Source organism: Equus asinus, chromosome 27 (assembly GCF_041296235.1).
Source record: "Equus asinus isolate D_3611 breed Donkey chromosome 27, EquAss-T2T_v2, whole genome shotgun sequence".
NCBI classification, from domain to species: Eukaryota; Metazoa; Chordata; class Mammalia; order Perissodactyla; family Equidae; genus Equus; species Equus asinus.
This window is the reverse complement of record NC_091816.1, coordinates 12,880,348-12,902,665: the sequence shown is the minus strand read 5'-3', so window position 1 is coordinate 12,902,665 and position 22,318 is coordinate 12,880,348. Positions and strand designations below refer to the sequence as shown.

Below are 22,318 nucleotides of genomic sequence, written 5' to 3'. Positions count from 1 at the left end.
TTCTATCTCATATTTTGAAAGCCTTCAAGCACAGGGTTGCTCAATGTTTGTTAAATGAATAATGAACAGAAAAAACTCTTTAAATTGCTCTAGCCTCGCTGTTATTGGTTTCACAAGCCTTTCTGAAATGTCTTCTGTTTGTGAGGCACTGTACTCCAAGCTTTGAAAGGTTCTGGAAAATAAATCCTTGCCTTCAGGCAGCTTACAATTGAGAACATGAACACGTTGAGCACCTCGCTTAAAAAGCAATGAATAAATAATAAGTGACTTAGAGTGCCAAAAGTTAAAAATATAAGCATTGATAAGAAATAATCAGAGTAAACTTCAGTTAAGGAAGGAACGAACAGTCACTGGCACTGGACCTCAAATCAAAGACCTGCCTTCTCCCCTCAGTTCTAACAGCACAGACCCTAGGCCTCTCTAAACCCAATTCCAAGTAAAACAGGGTACTACTAACGCTGTCTACATTTAGCCCAATTGTAAGAATAAAAGGAGAAAATGTTTGTGAAACCGACTTTTTAAATAGTAAAGCTATGTTATTTCACTATTACTGTTTTGGTTGGCTCTGAAAAATAGCACACTACACTGGGGTGAGGAAGGTGAGTGACAGTCTTGGGGGAGGGAAAGTGTGGGAATAAGAAAGGAGAATTCACGAGTGATAAGGTGGGGGCAACAAGCTTAAAACAGGAAACACTTGTCACTTTATTTCACCTTGTAAAGAGACGTACTCAATCCAGGCTTTTAACCATGATTTTAACACAGATTTAAATAAAAGCCTTACGATTTATAAAGACCTCAACGCTTACAGCATTTGATCCTCACAACTCTATGAGATGATAGGTATTAGTTTCACTCCTATTTTAATAAAATGTGAAATCTGAAGTGAAGAGGTAGGATTATGGTCACACAGCAGAAAGCACCCGGGCCAGGACCCGAATGTCCTGACTCGTAACTCAAGCGCTCCTTACTCCAGACCTGAGATGCTGGTAAAGGTAAAGGCCTCTACCACAAAGGCGACCTGTGTGGCACAGCTAACGTTCAGTGGCACCTAGAGCAGAATGCTAATGTCTGTCTGTCACCATCGCACGCCCCGCCGAACTTTTCCTCCTTTTTCTCAAAGACTACTCAGTATTTGTAAAGTTTTACATGTAGTGACCTGTGTAGCAGACAGGACACATCACTATGCCCATTTTACACTAAAAAAAAAAAACACCACCGCTCAGGGGCTGGCCCTGTGGCCGAGTGGTTAGGTTCGCGCGCTCCGCTGCAGGCGGCCCAGTGTTTCGTTAGTTCGAATCCTGGGCGCGGACATGGCACTGCTCATCAGACCACGCTGAGGCGGCGTCCCACATGCCACAACTAGAAGAACCCACAACGGAGTATACACAACTATGTACTGGGGGGCCTTTGGGGAGAAAAAAGAAAAAATAAAATCTTTAAAAAAAAAAAAAACTACGATGTTAAAAAACACCACCGCTCAACTCAATGAGTTCACGTGTTCCTCCACGGAAGGACATCGGTTAAAGCAACACCGGGCTGCAAAGCCCACGTTCTCCACTATCTCTTTCGACTTCTTTCCACCCTTCTACTTTCCCTGTCTTTTGCTTCTTTCCCTGTCTAAGCCTCAGGGGCGCCCCTGGCATCGAAGACCCCCCCGCTACGACCAAACGGCCAGCTGAGAACAGCGACTGCTCACCTCTGAAACGACAGAAATGTGGAGGTGGACGCAACCTTTTTGTTTTGGAAAATGTCTTCAGACTGTGAAGAAAACAACGATTCTAACTGAAGTTTAGGAATCATTACAAGGCAGCTTAAAAGTCCGTGAAGGAGCATCTAAATCACAGCCTTCAGGTGGTGGGGACGCCGTGGTTCCCCAAACGCCACACACATGGTTCGCTCGGCGAATGGAAACTTGGGGGCTAGGAGAGGCACAGTGAGCCCGCAGACTGCCGACTTACCCTCTTTCCGGCCCAAAAGTTTGCTCCACGTACCTCCGGCCTAAAAGACAATGCTCCCCAGAAGTTGTCCCCGTGTTTAGGTGTTTCGCGTAGCGCCCGGCGGCCCCAGCCTCCCGAGGGGTGGAAGCCACGCTCGCCCCGCGGCAGGCGGCGGCGCCGAGGAACAACAGGCCGGGGGCCCCCGCCGCTCACCCGCCCGCCGCAGCCCCTACCTGAGCGAGAAGGGCCGCCCCACGCGCCCCGCCGCCGCCTCCCCGCGCCTTCGCCGTGACCAGCCGCCCACGCCGGCGTGGCCACCGCTTCCTGCTCCTCCGCAGCGCCCCCGCCTGCCCGCACGCGCGCCCAGCGCTGCCCCGCCAGGTCGGGGTCTCCGCACTGGCGGCGGCGGCGGCGGCGGCGGCGGCGGCAGCTGAGGCGGTGACTCGACCCCGGGCTCCGCCCGGCACTTCCTGATCGAGCTGCGAGGAGCTCAGTCCCGGCAGCCACCGCGGCGCCTCCGCCGTCGAGAGCGCGCGTGCGTCACCACGTGCCCCGCTCGGAGTGCGGCGGGAGAGGAATCCGCCAGCTGAGGCGTCCCGGGTCTCCTTGACAACGCGAGGGGGCGGGGCGGAGAACAGGGCGTGTAGGTAGGAGGCAAGTAGCGGCCGCTGAGAAATTACAGAAATTTAAAGCTGCTAGATGCTCCTCCAGCGTGCTCTGGAATCTGTTTAACGCAAGTGGCGACGCGATTTTTCAAGTTGTCTACCAGGTGTTTTGTGACTTTACATCAAAAGCCACTCCTCAACACCTAAACTTGAAAGCACATTGTTCCAGCGCTCTGTTTTATAAGTGAGGAAATAAGAGGCCCCGTGAAGCTAAAAGACTTGCTCAAGACAGCACAGCCAGCCAAGGCAAATCCTGTTGTGAAGCCCGGTTTCTGAACTCCCAACCACCACATCTGTGAACTCTCTTAGAAAAGGATTTCGGGGTCAGAAGCAACATAAAGGGGTAGAAATAAAGCGATGAAAAAGATCACTGGCCTTGCCCACAGCCTGAATGTATTGGAGTGGGTCAGACTTCCTGAGGCTGACCTCTCCTCGTCTTTATAACCTAAAGGAGCAGCAAAGCCAGTGGTCAACTAGCTGTCGTTTGCTTAGTACTTTAATTACTTAGTACTGTACTCGGTACTGATTACTCCTCAAGTTACTTAACCTGTGTCTTGGTTTTCTCATCTGGGAAGTGAGAATAATTGTACTACCACAATGGGTTACTTGCATTGGACTGTTGTGAAGATTAAATAAATAGATGAATTTTTATTCAAAACTTGGAAATAAAGCCAAAAGATGATTGGTTGTTGCCTGGGTCCAGCCCCAGCATGAACAGGGCCTCCTGAGGGATGGACGGCGTCGGCGAAGGAGGAGGCAGTGAGACAAGGAGTTTGGTGTCCAAGTCTAACTTTATTTTGTGTATGTATGATTTATATAGGGCTCAGGGTATGCAAGGATGATTTCATGAAACAGTCCCAGTACATATTTTTGGCTCGCGTAAGCGGGTTTTTGCAAGGTAGACAATAGTCCTAAGAGTAATTGATTGCAAGGTAGACAATAGTCCTAAGAGCAATTGATTGTGTGTAGGCCCGGGGGGAGTCAAGCTTCTGTAATTCTTTACTTCAAGGAGGCCACCCCCAGCGGCCTCCTGACTCAATGGGCCGTGGCAACCACCGTCCTCCTAGAGAGATCTGTGGGGGCTACAGATTTCTTTGTTCCCTCTCAACTCCCAACGCTTCACCCGACCAAAGGACGGGTCAGAATGTTCTTTCCCTAGAAGATGTTTTTCCCCAGAACTTTCCCTAGAATATTGCATTGTATCATTCTCATTGCCAGGGCCGGGCTGACTTCCCCTGAAATAACCCCAGGTGTAGAACAGAGTGAGCAGAAGCAGAAAAGTCAGAAGTACCAGGGAGACTCGTTGCAGGGGCAGCCTGGTAGAATCCCTTGAGGGTCGCCGTGCGTCCCCTCATCTCTCTCCCGGACCGTGTCACAAGGCAGAGGCTTAACTTGTAGGCTGACGGCTCCCGGCAGGTTGTGTGACTTTTTCAAATTAGTTTCATTCTAGAGGATTTTGTAGTAAACCCACGTGGTAACCATCCGACACCCTCAGGAAACGTAACTTCGTTTGATAACAATTTATTAAAGCCCAGAGATTTTTACAACCCAGTAAACTCAGAGATTAACTGGTAAGAAAAACTAATGAAGTGTAATGGGGAGAAAGAGCAGGTATACAGCACAAAAAAATAATCCCAAAGGTTAAAATTGCATTGTCCTGAGATACATGAGTCAGTTTTGTATCAATTTTTATTTCATTGTTCCTTTCCTCAATGATTATATAAATTCCAGTTTCTCATATTCTCGTGGAATCACTTCTGTTATTCTGTTGGCTCCCTTGTTAGTGAGTGAGAGAGACTTAATATACAAATAGGCAATGGCTAGACCATACGTGATAATAAAACTCTGACCCACATAAGAAACCAAGCCACAACCTCTGCAGCAACCGGCTCAGAATGGTCACGATTTCCTCAAAGGCTGCCAACTTCCCTATTTTAGACCCCTCCACCCCCAACACACACACACCAAGATCAACCACAGAAAAACAAATACGCTCCCCAAACCAATCATATAGATGCCTCACTTCTAGTTACTCCATCTCCAGCTTCCTCTGCCAACAACTTTTAATCAGAACATACCAGAAGCATCCTTTTTTTTTCACTATAAAACTTCCCCTTTCCTTGATTGCCTTTGAGTTTCTGCCAAACACGAGTGATGGGGGCTGATCCCTTGCTACAGCAAGCTCTGTCGTCTCTATTCTCATTTGTGTTGTTCATTTATTTCCATGTGTTAAATAAAACTTTAACACATGCTTGTTATCTAGCCACTTGAGAATTATGAGTTAACAATTAGAGAATCATGGTTTTACGGAATAGATCTACCACATGGAAAGCACTCAATGAACAGTTAATAAAACAGAGGTACATTAAAATTTTGAGTACTTTATTTGAGCAAACATCAGTTCAAATTGGGCAGCCCCAAACCAAAAATGGTTAGGAGCACTCCACTGACAGGAGCCAGGGAAAAGGTTTTTATAGAGAAGATTCCGAAGCAAATCAAAGAAAGTCTTTGATTGGCTGTAGCTTAAGTGGTTGCCTTATTTGGGAAAGCCTAGTTGGCTGTTTGTAATTAGTTATTCTTAAGTTTCGTTTCTGTGGCTTCCAGTGCATTGACTGTGGCGTAAGTTTCAGTTTGCTTATGTAGGCTACCAAGGCATTAGAGCCACCTCAATCTAATGTCTTCCTTGTTTAATTACTTTAACAAAATGCTCATAATTATTCCTTTATTTCAATGGCTTGTCTCATTTCAGCCATTTGGAATAGATATTGAACACAGCTAAGCCTTCCAGTGCCAAAATTAGAATATGTTATTTATAATCCAAACCCCCAAATCTCAATTACCCTCCTTTACCCAAATATTAGCTGTTATTACTGTCATTGCCCAACTTGAAACCCTCCCATACACACCCCAGCAAACCGCTAAAATGTATAGATGATGAATATTGTTAACCAATGGCATTGCTCCTGTTTATAGTGCCTATTGCTTGTAACTAGGTCCCAGCACTAAGAGCAACGACTGCATTCATTCAAAACACTTTTGGGTGATAGCCTGTACTCTGAAGGTACTCTTCAAGTGAAGACAAAAATGGGCTCCCTATGTGGCTCATAATTAGGCCATTTTTGTGTCAGAGGTACTTACACATTGGACGCCACACTAATGAACTAAAAAAGGATTCTCTTTGTCTGCCGGAAATGTTGACTACAACAGTGACCAACTTGACCATTTCTAAACATCAGCCCAAATTAGCGTGATTTCAGAGAATTCAAGATTAGAGTTGAACATATAGATGTTTATTCTGCCTTCTCATCCTTGTTACACAATATAGACATCATCTGGATTGCTTCTGAGGCAGCCTCTAACCAGGGCTTAGGGAAGGCATAGGAAAAATATCCCACTGAGAGGTGAGGACGTGGCTATTTGTGTAATATACACAAAGTCTCCACCACTGATGCTTAAATAAAACTTTATCATAATTAAAACCACCTACATAGTTGCAGCCTCAGTATTTCCAGGTCAGAAGGGTGTGGCTAGTGTCAAACTATGTAAAGAATGACCCAAGCTACTATAAAAGAGTAATTTGTCTTGTCTCATGAATACTCATAAAATCCTGCATACTCTTTGGTAGAAAGTATGGTAGCTTCCTGAGGGAAATATAATTCATATATTGTATAAACTACTCTTCTGTTTTGACCTACCCAAGCCCTTCTATCTCAAAAAAACAACTCAGTGTAACCACAGGATTAATTCCAATTTAGTGGATTAACTTTTTTTACTATTTTATTTAATTGCAGTAAAATATATATAATATAAAATTTGCCATTTAAACCATTTTAAAGTGTAAAACTCCACAACTAGAAGGACCCACAACTAAAATATACAACTATATACTGGGGGGATCTGGGGAGTAAAAAAGCAGAAAAAAAAAAAGATTGGCAACAGTTGTTAGCTCAGGTGCCAATCTTTAAAAAAATAATAAAATAAAATAAAGTCTAAAACTCAGTGGGGTTAATTACATTCACAATATTGAGCAATCATCGCTATTTCCAAAACTGTCATCACCCCAAACAGAAACTCCGCACCAATTAAGTGGTAATTCTCCATTACCTCCTCCTCCCCCTAGCCGCTGGTGACTTCTAATTTTTCTATCTCTAGGAATTTGCCTTAATTCTAGATATTTTACATAAGTAGAGTAATACAATATTTGTCTTTTTGTGTCAGGCTTATTTCACTTGACATGATGTTTTCAAAGTTCATCCATGTTGAAGCACGTATCAGAACTTCCTTCTTTTTTATGCAGTGGCTTAATTTTACATTTTAATATTTTTACATTATATAATAGTTTGGAAGGGGCTGGCCCTGTGGCCGAGTGGTTAAGTTCATGTGCTCCGCTGCAGGAGGCCCAGTGTTTCGTCGGTTCGAATCCTGGGCATGGACATCGTACCGCTCATTGAACCACACTGAGGCGGCGTCCCACATGCCACAACTAGAAGGACCCACAACTAAGAATATGCAACTGTGTACCGGGTGGGCTTTGGGGAGAAAAAGGAAAAAAAAAAAATCTTTAAAAAAAAATAGTTTGGAAGAGGAAAATTGAGGCAAGGCAAATAAATTTACTTCATTCTGCCATCAAATAACAAGTGCCTTTCAACTCCTCTCACCTGTTAATCCGTCTCAACTAACTAACTAGAGACCTAAATTTCGAAATAACTGACGAAGCAAATTAGCTCGCATCCGCACAAATCAAGAACTAAAGTAAGTACTTTGTTCATGTGTCCTGAATTTCTGTAGCATTAATAGTCTCTGCTCCCTTGGAGACTTTTCCCCCTGCCTTCTGACTCAGCCTGCCCAATGGGGAAAATATCTTCCCAGGACCCTGCTTCAATTTCAAGCATTCATCACATAAGGGAGGAAAAAAATATTTTTTCCCTCTACCCATCTTAGGTTCTCAGGCTGCGACCCTACAATTAGACTAGTAAAAGACAGATTAACAAGAGCAAAGCAAACAGACGTTTATTAACATGTGCATTACACACATACACACACACACAGGAGAACCCAGTGATGAGTAACTCAAAGGGGTGATTAGAATCTAGGCTTATAAAACATCTTAACAAAAGAACAATAAATTTTTAGAGAAGTGACAAGACTTTGAGTGAAAAGGACTTTGAGTTTCTAGGGTAGTAAATTGTGCAAAGGCAAATATATGAAGAAACTAATGAAAGATAAGGGCTAGTAAGTAAAGTTTGTTTTGTGGATTCCTCTGGTACCATCTTCAGGCTCATAAGGGTCTAAAGTTGTCTCTGGTGATTAATGTTTGTCCTTCTTGGTAACGAGAAGAGCAGAGACACTTTTACAAATTTATGTCCTACTTTTAGGCATTTGGGGGAGGGCATAAAGCTTTTCTTGTATCTGCTTCCTCTCAGTTACCTCCAGTTCAAAATAATCTTTATGACAAGGTGGCGTATTTTGCGGTGGCATTTTCTGCTACACTACAATCCTCTCTATCTCAAACTTTCTCCAAAAAGCAAACATTTGCTCTTGCCTCCACTTAGTAACTTTCAGTCTGCAGGGGTTGCAATACTGGCCTTGGAGCCAGGCAGCAGTGGCCTGAATCTCTGATCCACCACTTACCCTTGAGCCACTATTTACTCTCTCTAAAGCTAAGTTTCCTCATCTGTAATGGAAAGGATTGTCTTAGTCCGTTCAGGCTGCTACAGCAAATTACAGTGACTGAGTGGCTTAAACAACAAATATTTGTTTCTCACAGTTCTGGGGGCTGGAAAGTCCAGTGTCTGACAGATCCAGTATCTGATGAGAGACTGCTTCCCGGTTTGCAGGTGGCTACCTTCTCGCTGTGTCCACACACGGAAGCAGAGAGAGAGGGAGAGAGAGGAAGCATGCTCTCTCCTGTCTCTTCTCATAAAGCACGAATTTCATCATGAGGGCTCCACCCTTTCAACCTAATTACCCACCAAATGCCCTACCTCCTAATACCATCCCATTGGGGATTAGATTTCAACATATGAATTTGAGGGAGATACAAACATGCAGTTTATAACAAGGATTAAATGAGATAATGTAAAGCGCTCACCACAGTATGTGCACTACATAGCAAGTAATCAGTAAATTATAGCTATTATTATTATTAGAACCCAACACTCCAGTTAAACTCTTTTCACAAGTCCCCAGTGATTTCCCAACTGCCAAATCCAATGGCTTCTGTGGTAGCTTGTATGATTATTCATAATTACTCACGTCCTCTTTCTGAGGGAAGATTGTACTGCCTGCCCTGTTGAATATAGGAGTGGCATGTGACTTGCTTTGGCTAATGGAATATAAAACAGAGTGATGTGTGTGACATGCAAGGAGAAGCTTTAAGAACTAGCTTGTGATTCATTGTCTTGCTTCTCCCTCTGCCATAAGACCCTGCTATATTCCAGATTGGGGCACTTCATCAACCTGATTCTAGGGTGAAGATGACATACAGCAGAGCCGTGGCCCATCCCACAATAGACATGTAGCGTGAGTCAGAAATACTCTTTATGGCTGAAAGCCATTGAGTTCATCCCTAGTCTGATAAAGTGTGAGTGCCCTGCAACTTTTTAGCTCTTGCTCCTATAAAGCTAAGTACCAGCCTGTGTCCTACTGACTTCATCAAGTCTCTTCCTAAGTGGTCAACTGGTCTCCCCACACAACATCTATAATTAGTCTCTCTCTACTTTCAACACCATCCTTTTCTCCACTGGTGCCTCTTAGTATGAAGGTCAGCTGTCCCAATAACCCCTTGTCTGGCAGTGTTCTCACTGGTCTTTTGGACAAGGACATATATGGATAGTGTATCCATCAGATCTATTCAATTAAATGGCAACCTTTACCTTATGCTTTTGACAAAATGGGCTCCTGGACTCATTCTCATCCTTTGAATTCACTTCTTCTGTAGCAACTTGTTGGATCTAATCCCTTTTGAGTATTTTTTGAGTACTTTGACCTCTGACTCTTGATTAGCCCCTCCCACCTCTGCCTTTGAGAAGGAGCCTCCTACTTGCCAGGGTGCTCAGCCCTACCCAAATATCCCCCCCACAGATCCCTTATAGTCCCCTTTCAGCCAATCCTTTCCTCTTCATCTGAGATTCAGGCTAGCATCCTTTAAACCCACTTACAAAACTGGGTGTTGAACCATCACTCTCTCCAGGTATCTTTCTTAAACAAAAATCACCCTTTGCCTAGACATATATCTCTGTTATAAAGTCCTGTCTCCTCTGAAGGGCCTACATCCAACCTAGCTTGATTTCCAATATTATCTCCAGCCCCTTTCATGCAGTGCTCCAATCATCGTGCCCATCACCTCATATCATGTCCTCCTCACTCAACAAATGCTATGATCTAGGTTCTACTCTAGTATTTATTCAGATACACAGATGAGCATACAAAGTCTCTGACCTAGTGGAGCTATTTTAGTGGGGAAGATGTATGGAAACACATTCACAGGTAGATAAATAGATAGACATAGACATATAAAATATATATTTGAGGGGCTGACCCCGTGGCCGAGTGGTTAAGTTCGCGCACTCCACTGCAGGCGGCCCAGTGTTTTGTTGGTTCGAATCCTGGGCGCGGACATGGCACTGCTCATCAGACCACGCTGAGGCAGCGTCCCACATGCCACAACTAGAAGGACCCACAACGAAGAATATACAACTATGTACTGGGGGGCTTTGGGGAGAAAAAGGAAAAAATAAAATCTTTAAAATATATATATATATATATTTGAATATATAAATATATGTTACATATTTATATATTACTTTATATATTTATACATATAATGAAAAACATGATTTAATGTTGCATAGTAATAGCTGCTATGAAGAAAAATAAGGAAGGACAAGAAGATAGAAAATGACAAGGTCAAAGAAGGTGTCTTTGGTAAAGTGAGAGTTGAGCAGAGAACTGAATTAAGAGAAGGAGTGAAACATGCAAAACTGGGGAGGAGAGCTTTTTAGGCAGAGAGAACTGATGCTTTTTGAGGAAGGGAAAGGAGGCCAGTGTGGCGTGGAGCAAATCTTATAAAACCTTTTAGCCGTTATAAGGACTTTCACTCAAAGAAAGAATGAAGTCACTACAAATCTTTGTTTTGAGTAACTGAATGAATGATGATCCATTTACTGAGATGGAGAACGCTGGGGAAGAAGCAAGTTAGGAAGAGGAAATTACTGTTTGGCCACATTAAGCTGACAATGCCTATTAGATACCTAGGTGGAGCTGTTAGGTAGGTGATTGGCTATAGAAGTCAGCTTAGAGATGGTATTTAAAGCCAATGGAACTGGATCAGCTCAACTAGAGAGTGGATGAAGATAGAGAAGCAAAAGGTGGCCAAGGAATGAGCTCTGGGACACTCAAAGGAAGACCACCAAACATGCTGAGTAGAAGGGGCCAGTGAAAGAGAAAGAGGACCAAGAGAGAATGGGTGTCCCAGAAGCCAAGTGAAGAAATGTTTCAAGAAGAAAAGGTTGACCATATGTCAAACAGTGGTGGGAGGACATGCAAGATGAAGCTTGAGAATCAACCATTAGGGTTCATATCATGTAGTCATTAGTGACCTTCACTAGGGCAGTTTCCATAATGTGGTGGGGATGAATACCTGAGAAGTGAGGAAGCAGAAAGAATGTCTAGACCATTCTTTTAAGGGTTTTTCTAGAAACAGATGCAAAGGAGTAAAGGAGTAGCAAGAGAAGGATACAAAGTCACGGAAGGATTTGGGTTCAATGGAAGCTGATTACAGAATCGTGTATGTGGATGGTTCTGATGCAATAAAGAAAGAGAAATCTATGATGCAGAGAGAGAAGGAGCAAAGTCCTCAAGTCCAAAGCCTCCTTGGACCCTTTGGTCTGGGTTGTGCACGCCCTTGGTTTGCTCCATAGCTCCAGGTGCTTCCCCTAACACAGCTCTTACCACACTTGATCATTTGTCAGCTTTCTCTCCTGAAAATCAGCAATTTGGGAAAAGGATAGGGCTACAGTTAAGAAGAAAAACCCAGGTTTGCCTGAGGACACCAAACAGGATATACATATTTAAAATAACGATTTAAAGATTGGGTACATTTTAAGCTCTTCCTCTTCCCTGCCCCTTCTTTCCCCCATCACAGGACCTTTGCCCCACCTCAGATGGGCCTCCTTGGTAGCAGGTGGCCTGAGACACCGCCAGAGAGCAAAGGACAAGGGTACAGACCAGTCAACTTCAAAGCACCTTTGTGCCTCCTCCCTTTTCCTCTCACCCCTCAGCCTGGGCTTCCTGTTTTGAGTGCAAGTTCTCTGCTTCTTTCCTGACCCAAAGTTTCTATCTTCTTTGGGGCCAGCACACAGAAGGAGCACAGCAAATATTTTTAGAATGTTGAACGGGTCCCATTGTCGCCTTAACTCGGACTTCTCCTTTGTCTGTTCTCCATTATAACCCCACTTACCCTACAAACGCATGTTCAAAGGAGGCACGGAGAGAGATTGAGTAACTTGTCTAAAGGCACCCAGCAAATAAGCAGTATACACAGCTTCTGGCCCAGGCACCCTGGCTCCAGAGCCTGTGAGCCACTCTATTATACTGCTTCCTAGATGGCCAACGTCAGTCTTCTTCCGCTCCCCCAGTCATTAATTAAGCCTCTAGTATATGCCAGAAAGTGCCCTGGGCACTCAGATTCCATCTTGGTTCTCATGCTGTGTGACTTTATTTTACAGCAAGTGTGTGGTTTGGGGAGTCTACTCTCCATGTCCATGCTGGGTATAATTTCTTGAGATTTCCTTTACTAGCGTAGTATTGGCCTAGCAAATGTAATATGTTTCCTATTCACCTTGTTCTTACTTTCCATTCTGATCCTGTTGTTCGACATCTGAACATCAGGAATCTATCACAGTAAACATATGAAAGTGTACTCAATGTTACAAGGAGTCCTACAAATGTAAATCAAAACCACAATTAGATGCCATTTTCATTAGTCAAATTTGGGGAAAAGTTGACATTTATGCTGATGGTAAGAGATGAAGCCCATCTGCGTTTTCAAAGGAAAGGGGGGAGACATTACTCAGAAAAAAATATATATGTCAAGAATGGGGATGAAAGGAAGCCTTTATTCCCCAAAGATTTAAGCTTTTGAAAATCAAAGTTCCTTCTGCTCTCTGCCCTGATATATTCCTCTGTGAATACAGTGAGTAAAGAGACAACTCAAACAAGGGGGGAGAAAGGGAAAAATTTTAGGAGAGGGGAAAAAGGTCAGCTACTATTTAAGAAATAATATCTTGACACAGCTGGTGATCCAGGCTCAGAGGCTAGGCAGCCAGAGCCACAGTTATCCAAATGCATGACTCAGAAACCAGCCAGCGAGGTCACCATTGCTGCCACAGGGTTCTACTCACCATAGCTAGAAACTGATATGGCAGGCACTGGTACTGCTGCCAGGTTGACCCTTGATGTTGTTGCCACAGCCACTAGAATGGATTCTCTCTCTTGTCTGTTTCTTTGCATCACTGGTTTCTGAGTATTCAGGGGTGAGTACATCTGATTGGCCAAGCCTATGTCATGTAGTTTCTCCCCAGCTGCAAGGGAGCTTGGGAAAGCATGCATCTGGCATTTTTGGGTTCTATGTGGGTAGATGGGCTTTATCTCTTACCAAGGCTCATAAAGTTGGGATTCCTCAAACTTAGAGTCTGGATGCTCAACAGCCAAAAAGGACAAAGTCTGCTACTACAGCTTACAGAGAAAGGACTTGAAAAGGGAATTGTTTCCAGAAAAATTTATGTAAAGTCTAGCTATAACCCCAGGCCTACAATCCAACACTTTTTACCTTTTAACACTGCCCCCAACACATTAAAGAGCACTTAAAATATACTACATAAAAAAACAGAAATAACTATATATAATCATTCTTACCTTTAAAATGTTCTGATATTTATTGAAAAATCAACATGCTAAATTATTGTATTAAAAGCAACGGCAATAAATGAGCATTTCTCAGAGTAGTTTGCAACAGAAACGGTCATCTATATTACATCTAACAGCTCTTCATCTATCATCAGGTCAGATTCATGGGAAGGGAAAAGTCTGCTGAAGACTCATTTTTCATAATAGCAAAGGATTAAAATGTTGGCTCTTTTCTACTATAGATCTTAGCGTCAAAAAATCAGTTAACACAGCTTTGCCCTCTTGCAGCCAAAGCTGCCGCATGACATACCAGGAATGATACTGTGAAACACAACACAGAGAATGTAGAAATAATTAACATTAAGTACAAAACAACATACACAAGGTGAATATGTGATGTAGAGCTACTATGTGACAAGGGGTTCTAGGAACACATAATATATAGAACTATTAAAGTCTTCACAAAGGCGGTTTTAGCGGAAGCTTGTAAAAGGAGTAGGAGGTTGCCAGGTGTGGGCGATTAAAGATGGCCACAAATTCTTTACCAATCCTCCCACTGAGAGATGAAGTCCAATTCACTTCCTCTTAAATCTGAACTGGGCTTAGTGACTTGGCTTAACCAATAACATGCGGCAGAAGTGACATTCTAGAACTTCCGAGGTTAAGTCATAAGGCTTGCAGCATCTGCCTAGGAATCTTGGAACAATCTCTAGGAGCTTCCATGTCAGTCCATTACCCTGAGATTGCCACGCTGCCATGCTGGAGAGGCCACAGGTAGGCACTCCGGTCCACAGTCCCAGCTGAGGCCAGCCTTCCAGTCATTGCCTAAGTTCCAGACTTAGGCAAGTCTGGACTTGCCTGTTTTAGACTCTCCAGATCAGCCCATCTACCAGCTGAATACCACCAAATGACCTTTGTCCACACCAATAAAAAATGCATCCTTGCAAGTTGAGTTTTGCTCCAATTCCTGACCCACAAAATCGTGAGGTATAATATAATGACTGCTTTTAAGTTACTGAGTTTTCAGGTGGTTTGTTATGCAGCAATACATAACTGGATCACCAGATAAACACGTGGGGAAGAACATTCCACACAAAACGAATTTGCACTCTTATGTTCCAGCCAAACTGAACTCTGATCATTTCCCACGTATACTTTGCCCGACTCTGCCTCACTGAACCTTCTACATGCCCTGACCTTCAACTCCACAATCCTCAAATTTCAAATCCTACATAACCTTTCTTTCCCAAAGCCTTCTTCAGTTTTCCCAGCAAAACGGCACCTTCTGCCTCTTCTGAACTTGCCTCCTTCCACCTAATAATGCTTAATTAGGGTGGCACTCTCCCATGTTCCTCCAACAGTACAAATTTGTGCTTATTGTCCCAATTAATAGTGCATTTACTCCCAAAAATGTCCCATTTTAGGCAATAAATCATATAGTCACTCTGTGCTTAACATATTGATATGAATTGCAGTTGTGTAGAATTTATCTCTTATTCTAGACAATATGATTACCTGAAAGCAAGTACCATTTCTTTCCTTCAATAAATGTCTACTGAGCATCTACAACATGCCAGATTTTGTACAAGGTGCTACCTTGTACATCTTTATCTTGCCTAGTGCCCTGTGTAAGGGAGGCTGGTAGGGCCGATCACCTCACAGGTAGATTGACTTGAGGACTGATGAGAATGAAGGCTGCAACTTAAAAAGGTTACTTTCACTTTGGGTTACTATAGAACCAGAAACAGGCAGGTATCTCAAAGGATACCTGAGACAAAAAAATACATAGTGTTAGCATATACGTGACTACTGGGCCTCCCCTTTTCCTTAGGGAGTCACACTCAAAGTTTGGGCCCCAGGCAGACTGAGAAACCCACCAGGTCAGCGGAGCCCAGAACATTGGCGCACTACCTTTTAGGCTGGCAGGGAAGAAGGCGGAATGGTTATGTCGGTCCATGTCCAGGTTTTTAGACCCTATTTTCTTGCTGTAACAGCTACATAACCTAGTTGCTAATGTGGTGTTTTTCTTTTGTTGACATTGGACCTACTTAAAAAGTCAGGGCAGCAACTTGGCCATGGCAAACGAGAAAGACATTCAGTAAAAGCTTAACGAAAAATTTCAGTAGCACTGTGTCACTTCCGAAAGCCATGGAAAAGCTTAACTAACTTACCTAGCTGGTAAAGGCTAACGGAAATAAAATACTAAAAAACCAAGTGATTTCTAGACTGTTCTTCCAACTCAGTCATTAAATTTGCTAAATGTTTCCTTTATATCTGTTTTTTATTTATCAAAGAAAAATCTCTTCTCTCCACACAGCCTTAAGTCTCCTTAAGGGAGCTCAGTGTTGGCATCTGATCCTCCAATGTGAAATATTCTTAGAAAATGAAATGTTACCTGTAAATTCACAACAACAAATTGTATAAGAAGAAAAGGCTGTGATTTTATTTTCAAATTTGGGGAAATAGTTTTCAGAAAAGTAAAATGACAGGAACACACACACAAATTGAAACCATTCATTAAACTATGAAGTCTTAACAGAGCAAGGGACTTTGGAAGCAGTTGAGTCCCTCTCCTGAAAGCAGGAATCACTTCTAAAATGTCCCTCACTTATGTAACCAGCTTCCTCAAATCTTTCCCAAGTATGGTATACTTCATCTCATGAAAGTAACACAAACAATTCTTAGTCATTTAACACAAAAGAAAGAATAAAATAAGGGAGGCAGGCCTGTCACGTTCTATGCTTTCAGAGACAGGTCACATCCTTGAAGCAGCTGTGCAATATGTAGAGCACAGTACTGGCTTAAAAAAAATAGAATAAAATGACTCTGTGCACTCATATTATTTAAATGTGAAGAGCTGCTGTCATCTTCCTCTATAAAAATTAGTAAGCTATATTCATTCAAGTACATTAATTGAACTGTACTTCACATAGTTATATACTTGGGAGGAGGCTGAAACAAAAACAAAACAGAACAAAACAAAAAACCAGGCAGTACAGAGCTGTTCATAAAAAACTGAAAAATATTAATTATTGTGAGATGCGATCAAATGAAAATCAATCTTGGAACACAAAACAAATTTCCGATTATATAAATAAGTTCTATTATTTACTGAACATTTCCACCATCAGAAGATTCTGATTACAATAAAATACATAAAACGAGAACGTAAGTAAACGTGATTATTTGGTTCATATCAGAAGGTCTACTGGTCCAGCTGCCTCTGGGTTCTCAACGAAGTGTGACCAGTTCTTCTGCAGAGGTAGGGTGAATAGCAACCGTATTATCAAAGTCGGCTTTTGTGGCTCCCATTTTCACTGCCACAGCAAAACCCTGCAGCATTTCATCACACCCAATTCCTTGCATATGGATCCCAACCACCTGAGAAAAAGAAGAGAGCAATTCTTAAAGTAAAATTTTTTTATTAGGTACACTAATAAATTTTTCATTAATCATGAGAGATACCTGATATTTTAAAACCTCTAAAAAACTTACATCTCTAATCCCATTGTGGTATAACACAGCCTACACGGCCCAGCGTAGTCCTGCCTCGACGTTCCTCCCCAGCCCATCTCATACAGGTCCCCCTCAGGCTCTCTTCGCTCTGGCCTCACCAGTGTTCCTTCTGTCCTGAGCATTTACCGTGTTCTCTCCTTTGCACAAGTTGTTGTCTCTGTCTGGACAATCTTTCCTCCTCTCTTTGAAGAGTTAAAGCCCATTCACTTTTCAGATAGCGGCACCTGCCTTCCCAACCAAGTTAAACTGTCTATCATGTGATCTCTCAGTAGCAAAGTTTCTCCATCATGGTTCTATCACACCGCAAGGTTGTATTTATTTATATGGGCCTGGACAATTACAGTCCATCTTTCCCAGTAGACTTTAATCTCTACATGGAAGGGACCCTGCCTGCTTTTGCTCCCAACTCTATCCGTATGGCTGAGCACAAAGACAGCCCTTAGGAAGCTCTCAGTCCATACACGCTGAATGACGGCGTGAAGGACTGTAAAGAGACATTTGTTTCAAATTGAATTTTCCAGTGAGGTTTCTCGACACATTTTAAAACTATTAGTTAATGTTCAACTTCAGACATTCCAAAAGGTTTTTTAGGTAAATAATCTGTTGAAAAACAAAGTTAGAAAACATAAAATGTAGCCACAAAAATATTTTGTTTAAAAGCAAATCAAGAATATACTTAATACATTGAATGGTACACTTAAAAATGGTTAAGATGATAAATTTTATCCTATGTGTTTTTTACAATTAAAAAAAAGGACATCTCAATTTAAAATTTAAAAAACCCAGTTCACTTATTGTATATACATTAAACACAGCCAGATTTCTAGACACTGTGATCTAAACTGAATTTACAAAGAGCCTCTGGTGATGGCAGGACCTTTGTATTATTCTCCATATCCAGTTCTTAGTCTTTAGTAGACTATCAGGTAATGTTTATCAAATGAATGAATGAATGATAACTGGTATGGAGAAATAACTGATATGAAGAGATGAGCAGGAACCTTGCTGATTCAATATCTGGAAATCTTAGGCTACTGAGGAACGTTCAGGACCAAGAAACAGCAACCTCGGTTTTGCTGTCAATCCAGTTACTTTCTTCTCTTTGCTCTGATTCTCTGCTTTTGTCAATCCTCATTGACGTTGATTTCTATAAGCCAAGGACTATGTCTTGTGGCTTTTGGTGTACGGGGCCACTGAATCAGATACAGACTATGCACTTTTTGATAAGAGAAGTTGGAGACTATATCTCAATCTTCAATTAAGCCAGAACCATGTTCCCAAGGTAGATTGCTAAGCTCCACTTTAATATTTAATTTAATTTGTAGAAAAAGCCCTACAGGGCTACCTAATACCAAAACAAAATCCTTCAAAAAATTTAAAAAAAAAAAACTTGTCCAGGGGCTGGCCCCGTGGCTGAGTGGTTAAGTTCGCACGCCCCACTTCAGTGGCCCAGGGTTTCACTGGTTCAGATCCTACGCGCAGACATGGCATCACTCATCAGGTCATGTTGAGGCAGCATCCCACATAGCACAATCAAAGGCACTCACAACTAGAATATACAACTACCAGGGGACTTTGGGGAGAAGAAGGAACAAAAAAAAAAGATTGGCAACAGATGTTAGCACAGGTGCCAGTCTTTAAAAAAAAAATAAAAGCAACTTTTTAAAATTCAAACCCAAATCACAGTGGGATACCACTCTGTGTCCACTAGGATGGCTTTAATAAAAAAACAATAACAAGTATTGGTGGGGTGTGGAGGAACTGGAACCCTCATACACTGCTGAGGGGAACATAAAATGGTGCAGCTACACTGGAAAACAGTTTGGCAGTTCCTCAAAAAGTTAAAGCAGGGGCCAGCCCCATGGCATAGTGGTTAAGTCCTATGTGCTCTGCTTCTGCGGCCCAGGTTCATGGATTCGGATCCCAGGCATGGACCTACACCACTTGTCAAGCCATGCTGTGGTGGCAAGCCACATAAAAAACAGAGGAAGACTGGCACAGATGTTAGCTCAGGGCTAATCTTGCTCAAGCAAAAAAAGACGAAGATCGACAACAGATGTTAGCTCAGAGTGAATCTTCCTCTCCAAAAAAAAGACAGTCAAACCAAAAATAGATAATTGATTACCTCAGAAAATTTTATTGAATAAACTTCCTCTTCTTCACTGATTAGTTTTTTTAAATATAAATTTTCTCTTACATTAAATTCTTACACCCACCAGTATTTCCAAGTTGTCTATTTAGTCTGGCCTATTGATCAACGACAGTGAGCTTTTTTCAACCTGAACCTCCTTCCAAATGAAATATTATGAAGAACTCCAATATATATAGACATACAAAAATGGGACTGCCCCAAGTGAATCAGAGAAGGCTCCTCCCTCCCCACCTCATCAAAATACCCCCCTCAGCCCTAATCTTGAAGACACTTTCGCTTACTGAATTTTTCCCATACCTTTTCCTCTTTGTTGGCACAAACCATTTTCATCACACATTTTGTTTTCCTTTTGGTAACTGCATGATACATTGGGGTAAAGGAGGTCGAATAGGTCTTCACATTTTCCTTTCCATATTTATAAATGGCCTCATCTATAATGCAGAGGGAAAAAAAAGCATCTATCAAAAGCCTAAACAATTCCACTGAGCTATCAAAGAGAGAGATGGCCAGAAATAGACAACCTAAAACAAATCATGAGGAAATATCAAACAAAACCACAATCAGGGACACACAATCTCTCTTGGTAAAAGGAGACAAAGAGGAATGAAAACTAAATGGAATGCATTATCCTGGACTGAATTCTGGACGTTGGGTGGGGGGGGAATGTTAAAAATGACATTATTTGAGATAAGTGGCAATATTTGAATAAGGTCTAAAGTTTAGAGAATATTGTATCAATTTAAATGTTGTCATTTGAAAATTGCACTGTGCTTCTGTAAGGGAACAGCCTTGTTCTTAGGAAACAGATACTGCAGTGTGTGTGTGTGCGTGTGTGTCTGTGTGTAGAGAGAAAACAATACTGCAAAAATGTTAAGGGTATGGAGGAATCCTTTGTACTACTTTTGTAACTTTTCTTCAAATTTGAAATTACTTCAAATGAAAAAGCTAAAAAAAAGTCAAAGAGATAGAGTAGTGTGAAAATATGAATTATACTCTCAAAATATTAGTAGTTGGGGAAGACATTGGAACCGTTATAAGAGGCCAACCAAAAAGGAGTATAACTTGGAGGCTGAGATAGATTTAGTCAGCCGACAGACACCTGAAGTTGTGGGGAGGGAAGGAAACCATAAACAACAATTTGTTTTTAAATACCTACCTTCTGTGAGGCCCACTGTCCCAATAGGGGGGTGGCTGAAGACCACCGTGGGGATGTTGTCATAGTCTAATTTCGAATCTTCTTTGCATTCAAAAAGTCTATGGGCAAGCTTTCGGCCAGCAGCTATTGCAACTACAAAGATATTTTAAAATCAGCGTTTAGCTTATTGCTTGTTTTAACACAGCAGAATTGCTCTACTAACTATCCATCTGGCCTAACATACTAGCTCTGACAAAGTTTTACACCAATGCTCACTGTACTATCTAGTTCAATACCATGAAGACATATCAATGCCTTAGCTAACAATTCAAAACTACTGGCTAATGTGAATTCTGTATACTCTATTACAATAAAAAAAAAAGACATACTTATAAGTTCCCAATCATCTGGCAGTTATCTACTTAATGAGGATATCAGCTTTTTGATACAACATTTATGGAGCAAACTATACAAGTTTCAAGCATCTTCAGTTCTACTTTACAACCATATTCAGTTCACACTAAGATTTCTTTAAGCTTACTTTTTAAATTATTTTTATTTCTTATTATTTTCTTAAGTTTATTCTCCTTAGCCTATTTTTAATCCTAACAGTTTTTTAGAAAAAAATGCCTGAGTTCAGTAGAAGCATCAGTTATTAATTTCATTGATTTCAAATTAACAGGGTTCTTTTTTTTCCAGAATAGATTATCAGTAGGATACGTAAGAAATCTTCTTCACTTTGACATAATTTTCAATTGTTAGATTATGTTATGAAGTTTTTGAAACTGGCTTATCTTGTTCTCGTTAAGAGAACTTCCTAAAGGAGCTAAGAGGCTTTGGGTGCACGACTGGTGTGAGTTTCCATTCTGAGGTAAGACCCCGGGCCATTTTGGAAAGACTGTTGAGGTCCCAGAGGGGTACAGAGGGAAAGCAGATAGAGCAATGTCACTAAGAGACAGAAGCAGGACAAAGAGCTTGAAATGGTGCCAGCGCCAGTTAACTCAGGACGCAGGCTGAGGTCTGAGATGGGGGGAGGGGTGGGAATCAATCTTGGTTTTATCAAGATTAAATAGCCAAATAAGAATGTCACTCTGAGTTACTTCTTTCCAAAGTCACTTCCTTCCACTGTCACAACACACAACTCAGATTCTAACTTAGAGCGTTCTTCAGAGGGTGACCGTATCATCCATATAAAAACGTCAGTCTTCACTAAGCCTTTTTTTAAGTCTTTTAAGGAAAAATGAATCTTATTCAGAAAACATCAGGTACCCAACCAACATCTATTTTAAGACATTTTTACACTCATCCTTTTAACTTTGCTTAAGTTGATCTGACTGTGAAGAACTGAACAGTTTTCTATGACACACAGAGCCTCCTTTACCCAAGAAAAGAAGAAACATTACCTGGAGTGAGAAGAGCTTTTCCACACACGTCCCCCACTGCGTAGACACCTTTGACACTGGTATTCTGGAACTCATCTACTAGGATATGACCTTTGTCATCAGTTTGGATCCCCTAAAATGGTGAAAGGACATCATGTCAATATTTGGCCTATCTACAAAAAATGGCAGCTCAAATCTCTGCATCTACCTCATTTCAAGCAACTCTTTGGCCTGAATCTCCAAGAAACCACAAGACTCAACCAAAAGATGAAAAACAGCTTAGCAAGTCGGCAGGTTTCATATCTTTTGCTTAATCTAGAACGTAAGTATTTTATCCAGTTTTGAGATGTTTTAACAGGATTTGACTTTGCAATTACAGTTCAACTGGCCAGGTAAACAGGAAAAGGAATCCCACGTGCCACCTGCCATCCCTGTGGAGCCCGCCTAAGACAGTGCTGTTCAGCTTCTTCCTGTGAACCCCTCCTCGTGAAGCCCGCTAACCCCGCCCTCGGAGGGGCCCAGCCTGAAGCAGTCAGCAAAAGCGATTTCTTTGAAGCTTACCATTTTATCTTAAAAAGTCCAAGTAAATTTTGCCTTCTACTCTAAAAAAATACTCTTGTTTC

General features: G+C 41.9%; 2 protein-coding genes across 2 annotated transcripts in view; both read right to left on the bottom strand.

Moving 5' to 3' along the window:
* GTF2E2 (general transcription factor IIE subunit 2) overlaps positions 1 to 2,447 on the bottom strand; it is a 76,380-nt gene extending 73,933 nt beyond the window's left edge. The window contains exon 1 of the mRNA XM_044760552.2: positions 2,171 to 2,447. The gene's annotated coding sequence lies outside the window, so the exon portion shown is untranslated. The remainder of the gene's footprint in view (positions 1 to 2,170) is intronic.
* Positions 2,448 to 15,926: 13,479 nt separating this feature from the next.
* Positions 15,927 to 22,318, bottom strand: part of GSR (glutathione-disulfide reductase) — a 42,237-nt gene continuing 35,845 nt past the window's right edge. Inside the window, exons 10-13 of the mRNA XM_014830773.3 lie at positions 21,717 to 21,828; positions 20,335 to 20,466; positions 19,476 to 19,609; positions 15,927 to 16,891 (exon numbers count right to left, since the gene is read on the bottom strand). Of these exons, the coding sequence (XP_014686259.3) occupies positions 16,742 to 16,891; positions 19,476 to 19,609; positions 20,335 to 20,466; positions 21,717 to 21,828 (528 nt within the window). The 3' untranslated portion in view covers positions 15,927 to 16,741. The remainder of the gene's footprint in view (positions 16,892 to 19,475; positions 19,610 to 20,334; positions 20,467 to 21,716; positions 21,829 to 22,318) is intronic.